This window comes from Alligator sinensis, unplaced genomic scaffold (assembly GCF_000455745.1).
Source record: "Alligator sinensis unplaced genomic scaffold, ASM45574v1 scaffold210_2, whole genome shotgun sequence".
Taxonomy (NCBI): Eukaryota; Metazoa; Chordata; order Crocodylia; family Alligatoridae; genus Alligator; species Alligator sinensis.
Window position 1 is genome coordinate 2,496,086 of NW_005841946.1, and position 6,928 is coordinate 2,503,013.

Sequence of the window (6,928 nt, forward strand, 5' to 3'; positions counted from 1 at the left end):
CCAGTTTCTCTAGTCTCTCCTTGTAGGGCTTGGTCTGTAGGCCCTTAACCATACGAGTGGCCCTTCTCTGGACCCTCTCCAGGTTATCCGCATCCCTCTTGAAGTGCGGCGCCCAGAATTGCACGCAGTACTCCAACTGTGGTCTGACCAGCGCCCGATAGAGGGGAAGTATCACCTCTTTGGATCTATTCGTCATGCATCTGCTGATGCACGATAAAGTGCCATTGGCTTTTTTGATGGCTTCGTCACACTGCCGACTGATGTTCATCTTGGAGTCCACTAGGACTCCAAGATCCCTTTCTGCTTCCGTGCCACCCAGCAGGTCATTCCCTAGGCTGTAGGTGTGCTGGAATTTTTCCTCCCTAGGTGCAGTACTTTGCATTTCTCCTTGTTGAACTGCATTCTGTTGTTTTCTGCCCACTTGTCCAACCTGTCCAGATTTGCTTGCAGCTGTTCCCTGCCCTCCGGCGTGTCCACTTCTCCTCATAGCTTTGTGTCATCTGCAAACTTGGACAGAGTACACTTCACTCCCTCGTCCAAGTCGCTGATGAAGACATTAAAGAGTATCGGTCCAAGGACCGAACCCTGCGGGACCCCACTTCCCACACCCTTCCAGGTCGAAGCCGACCCATCCACCACGACTCTCTGGGTGCGGCCCTCCAGCCAATTCACCACCCACCGGACTGTGTAGTCATCCAAGTCACAGCCTCTTAACTTGTTCACCAGTATGGGGTGGGATACCGTATCGAAGGCCTTCCTGAAGTCTAAGTATACGACATCACCCCTCCTCCTGTGTCCAGGCGTTTTGTAACCTGGTCATAAAAAGAGACTAGATTGGTCAGGCATGATCTGCCTGCCACGAACCCGTGCTGGTTTCCCCTCAGCATAATTTGTCCTGCCGGGCTCTCACAAATGTGAGCCTTGATAATTTTTTCAAAGACTTTGCCAAGGATGGAGGTGAGACTGACTGGTCTATAGTTGCCCGGGCAGAGCTAAATACATTACACCCTTCGGCTGGAGGGCTATTTGGCCAGGAGAAAGAAGATGGGTGTGCAAAAGGAAAAGATGGGTATGCACTGCCCTCCAGAACCAGGGGTCACAAAATGAGAGGAACAGTGGGAAAAACCCTGGTCATACCCAGTTCACTGCCTTTCAGCATCCGCTCCACCACTGTGTGACACAGGGGACTGGGCAAGACGGACCTAGGGTCTGACCCCAGAAGCGGCAATTCTTCTGTTCTTATTCACCTGGCACAGCACTTAACCCGAGGGCTTTGCTCCTTGGGCTGCTGATCCAGGGTCTTTCCATCACACAAATGCTGTACAACTCTTTGGAAACAAAAGTAACTCTAAGTCCATGTATCCCCATCTAAAAATGTCAGGACACTGAACTGAATGACAACTGCTACAACCTCTGGCCAGCTAAGCCCTGCAGTATAAGCGAGTGCATTTCTCCTTCTACTGCAGCTCAGGTGCTTCTCCCAGCACAACACCAGGAACACGTATCATGCCTGTCCAACAGTCATAATATAACATGTCATTCCGACATTCATTTTCAGCTACCGCCGGCAGAAACGTGATACAACACCAATCTTTCCAGACACAGCAAACATCTCCCCTTGACAGCTACAATTACTGTAATTGTGCAGATCCTCCCTCACACAAAACGTTTAAGGTAAATTAACAGCTTTAACACATTGGCAAGTGTGATTATTAACAGGTAGGGAGACATGCCTTCACTCAGTACAGATCGCACACTGGAGAGTCGTGCTCAGGAGTCCTGAGGGCCTCCGAGAAATCTGCAAATCTAATTAATTGACTAAACATCTATTCACATGACAAACCGATGCAAGCTTACCCTGGTCTCACTTGTGACAGGAACCACAGGTATCAGTGGATTTCTGGCCTGTCACATACACGTGGGGCCTTCTATATCCCTGACCGAAGACATAATGACCAATTTCTGCTTCCTGGGTAGCAATGGCGACGGGGCCAGAGGCAGTAGCTACCATTATTGTGCCCCCTCTAAGTCATTGCCCAGCACTGGTGCTGTGTGCCTACCACTAGTTATGCTAATGCCCCCAACTGAGGCAGGAAATAAAGATAAGCTCTTTATCAGCACTCCTGTGTTTCGCCCATGTATTTCACCTGGCCAGAGCCTTTTCCATTGCTGCAGGGTCGACATAACCGCCATCAATACACCAGTTTCAGAAGCGATTTACCGAGCAGCCAGGTACAGAGAAAGCCAGACAGAACTTCCTGCTCACTCCTTCCCAAACCAGAGGAGTAATTAATGAGTGTTTAATAAAATAAAATTAATTGAATTAATGAGAATTTAAGCCCTATAAGGAAAACAGGTGTGGGCTTTTTATTATTATTCTTAAATGCAACACGCAATCAAAGTGCGTGACTCCCTGCAGCCGGGTATCACTGAGCTTTACTGACATCCAAAAACGGATTAGACATTTATAAACAATAGCGGCAGCTGCTGCAGTTACAGCAGCCAGGACACAAATCAATACCCATGCTTCAGGGGGTATAATCAGCTCGGCAACTGAGGGTCAGGAAGAAATTTCCCCTGGGGTTCAGCACTGCACAATTAAGTGCATTACAAGGGTTTCCTCTCTCCTTCTGAGTCTCTCCTGACTCTACAAAGGAAACGAGGGCTTTGTACAACATCCACTTCTCTTCTACCAATCCCCCGAGCTAAGAAAAAGCCACGCAAGGTCCTTCCCCAGGTGCTCTGCATTCCCTATCACCTGGCCAGTCCTGCTCATACCTTCCAGCCCTCCTCCCTCTCTCATTTGCCTATTGAGACAGGCTGTCTGCCCTGATGGGTCCATCTGAGTCTCTTGGCTTTCTTTCCAGGAACCAGTTCAAAGGATTGTCACTGCTTAGGCAGGAGGACTTGTGGCCTGGCTGGCCTGCTACTGCAAGCACAATATGGGAGTGAAATACACACTGCAACATGCTGACAGGAGGATCTCAACCCGGAGGAAAGTTTTATCCCTGGCTCTGCTGCAGACTTGACACACCACTCTGAGCAACTCCCTCGGGGCCCTTGCCGACTTAGAGAGTTGTCATATTGCTTTCAACGAGAGCCGAGCCTGGCCTCCCTCTCCATGTGAAGATAACTCCCTTCTCCCATACAGCACTGGGAAACAGAATTCATGAAAACATGAGTAGCCCTCGGAGACCTGGTGATGCTTTATGACTTCTGGGTGCTAGTATAGCCTGCATCCACAGTGATCCAGCCAGGGAAGTAAAGGCACCCTTTCCAAGCAGCATCAGACTGCGGGCTGCCTTGCTCTCGCTCTCCAAACGAGCCCTGCTCTATCACCTGATATTAATCAGCTGTGCCTGATGCAATCAGGATGAGGAATGATTCCATCTGCATGTAAACAGCTTCTGATAAAATGCAGCAGCGCTCTTCCCGTTGCGCCCTGGAATACTCCTTTCACGCGAGCTGAATGCTAATGGAGCCAATGCTTCTCGCTGGCCCTCTAAACCAAACGCGCCGAGGGATGCGTTTCGTTCATCAGCCCCCCTTGCTCTGTGTTCAGGGGCAAACACACCAAGTCAGGTGCAAACGCTCAATGCAGCAGCAGCAGCCCCCCGCCCCACCCCAAGCAGAGGGTACTAAAATACACATAGGAACACACTCGCAGGGAATGTGGCTGAATTCGGAAGCTGCCTGGTGCCACTCCGAACACGTGCACGGGGGGTGGGAGAGGTGAAGTCACTGCCCATATTCTTAAAAAAAGACAAACAAACAAACAAAAAACTTTGAAAACGTGGAAGCACAACTGTGGGGAACTGGGAGCTGAGCCCCTGCTTTCTGAGATCATATTCCCCCATGGCCCTGCCGTCATGGAGCACTAGATCACACCCTCCCGGGCAGCGCAAGGATTTAGTAGTGAGGGCGCTGAAGCTCTGGGAGAACACAAAGGATGCCGGGGATTCTTCAGCGCTCAGCCCTTCACTCACATGTGGCGCTTTCTTCTAAAAGAGATGCTCTCATTCAGCCCCAAACAACTGGAGTCAAGCCAGGGTGAAGCATAAGGCCTGTTATGCAGGGGTGATGACAGCAATCCCGTCTGAGCCTGAAAATCCATGACCTCTGTTCTGCGTGGCTTCTTCACGCCCAGAATCTAAGGAAGAACAAAAAGCCAGGCCAGAGACAGCTGGGAGGCAGACAGGCAATTCAAGCAAGGTTCCCTGGACAATGCAGCACGGATACTGGATTTCTCATCTCCAGCTGCCATAGCTCCCTCGGTGTCCAGTGCCAGGCATTTTGTGAGCCCAGCCGTTCATTTAGTTCATCAAACGTAGCTCTGAGGTATTCAACACTACAAATGACTAAGGAAAGGAAAAGAAGGGGAGGAGGGAGTGGTTTCTGGAACAAGACCAACCTCATATATTTTTAAGCAAAAAAAAAAAAAAAAAAAAAAAAAAAAAAAAAAAACCCTAAGATTATAACCAAACCCTCAAGGAACCAACCCCTGCAGAGAATCCATGTTGTGAGTACACCCTTTGGTTCCGATAAGGTCACTCACAGATGGTAGGGCTAAGTCCGTGCTCTGCAGGACTGGGATGTCCTTATCCTTCTACAGGAGGATCTTACCCAGCCAGATAAACACATTTTCACGTCAGGAAATCTGGGGTCCACAGATTTTGGGTAACACCAAAATAACCCGTGCCTCAGTTTCCCCAGAGCTAAATGGGGATAATGGACCTCCTACTACATGCTAGGAAGCTGCAATTACTAGCATCGGCAAGATCACTGCATGAGAGGAGCTATAGGAGTGGAAAATATCATTGCATTTCTGCTATTTTCTAACCCAGCATAGTGTTTAAGTTAAAGAATGGTCATTTATCAGGGCTCATGTCCTTAAAATAACTCTGGAAACCATTTCTGAATGCAGAGGAATTTATTCCAGGAAGCTGAAGAGAGAGGTTTCATGTCTCTGATCTCAGCATTTCTTTTCCTGGGACTGAAATGCACGCCAGCTTGGGGTAAGCAGCTTTCCCTTTCATCTCCCTTCCATTTATAGATGGAAAGTCACCTCCTGGGGCAGCCCTCGCAACAAGAGGGACCATAGGAGCCTAGTCATTTTGACAGGCAGCTGTTACAACCCTGTGCCTCGAACTCTCCCTCCGAGATCAGACAGAGGCCCTTCCATTACCAGCAACCGCTCCTCCTTCAGGGCCTCCAGGCAGGAGATGTTAGGCCACATTCTGCCCTCACTAACCTCTGTGCAAGCCCATCTGAAGGCCTGTCCTCACAAGGTGCTCAGAAAGTCACCGACTTGGACATCAAAGGTAGAACAGACTCCATTATGTCCTGCCTGTGTGTTTAAACTCTCTAAGGTCTTCTCACATGCTTTGTGTGCCATCAACACCATATGCAATGCTTTCCAGGTGTATCCAAGCACTCGCTGGCATCCGTTCCAATCGCTCACAAGGAAGGTCCATTACAGCAGGCATCACAGCTTTGTATTCCTCTTCATTGACAGCCCTTCCACTTCATGCCCTGGTCCCAATCATTTGAAGAGATGCTTTCTGTAGAGGCACTAGTAGATCCCATCTCAACCATGTTTCTGATGTCCTTAAGCCTTCTCCACTATCTTTAATTTTGTAGCTGACGGCAACAAGGAGACACTGGACAGCGCTGTTCCCGAGGCACCCCCTGGGAGCACTTTAGTCTGGGAGGCTGGTGAACTGTTCCTGAGAAAAAGCAGCCATGATCCTCCCCACCAACAAAACTTCCAGGCACCCCATCAGCCTCCACCACCACCCATCGTTCCTACCTCAGGCTCTTGCTTTGATCAAGATGCTTGCAAAGAGGATAGATTTTGTTCCCCGACTGTAATGAAGACTTACATGCAAACTTATGAGCCCAGGAAAGGGGGACACCGCACCCAGAGTGCCATCACGGCACAGTGCATGGATGTGGACAAAAAGACCATCGGAGCAACGCAAAAGGAGCCCCCAGCAAGCCTCAACTGAACCACTCTCAGGCCACTATAGCAAACCCCAGCCCTCCCCTTCCCAGCTGGGTCTTATAATCAAAGTGGGGGGGCTGCCCCTAGGCTCATCAAGAGGGAAGCTGCCCCATTACAACAGGGCGCTCAGCACCAGGCTGGAGACACTCAGCACCTTGCCAGATTGACCTCTCCTTCTGCAGTAGCTGACGTTTCTTCAAGGGAGGAGAACGATGCCTACAGCTTGAAAACCCCCTTCCCAGAGATGCCACTTGAGAACACAGCCAGAACATCTCCAGTATCATTCAATCCAGTAAGGGCAATCGCTCTGCAAGTAAAAATAAAGTGAGCTCTGGAAATGAACATCATTAAGATAGTCTGGATGTGTGCCCAGCCCGGCACATTCAAGTCTGGCCTGTATCAGAAGCCAACTGTCCTGAGGGACCAGATTTCTCTGGTGTTGCTAACTACTCGATGACTAGAGGTTTATTGTACTCACTCAACACAGGAGGGATTTCTCTTTTAACTGTCTAAGGAAGTTACCACATGACAGGAAGGAATTAGAGCAGGTCAGAGCAAGGCCACCTTCTGTGCAGAAAGTTTGACCTTTTGGGGGGAGGGTTTATGACAACTCAACCTTTTCCAAAGAAAGCAGACACACGTGTGTTTCAAAAGGGTTTATTTTGGGCGGGGAGGAAGGAAGTGAAGGGGTTGGCATATCTATCAAAAACTTCCAGGCAACCCTAGGCCAAACTACACTGCTGGAGAAAACTCTGTGGGTCAGAAAAGGAGTGGACATGAGGCATGAGGGACAGCCTCTGCCATGCCCAAGATGGGGCATCTCCTTGTGAACACTTATATCCAGCACTGAAGACCTGAAGCTTTAACACGGAGTTGACACCAATTGTCCTTGAATTATTCAGGCTGATTCTCTGTGCTCCCATT

General features: G+C 49.5%; 1 protein-coding gene across 1 annotated transcript in view; it reads right to left on the reverse strand.

The window, feature by feature from the left end:
- LOC102378933 (immunoglobulin superfamily DCC subclass member 4) overlaps nt 1–4,111 on the reverse strand; it is a 92,760-nt gene extending 88,649 nt beyond the window's left edge. The window contains 1 exon segment of the mRNA XM_025199556.1: nt 3,987–4,111. Coding sequence (XP_025055341.1) covers nt 3,987–4,020 — 34 coding nt within the window. The 5' untranslated portion in view covers nt 4,021–4,111.
- Between the last annotated feature and the right edge of the window lie 2,817 nt (nt 4,112–6,928).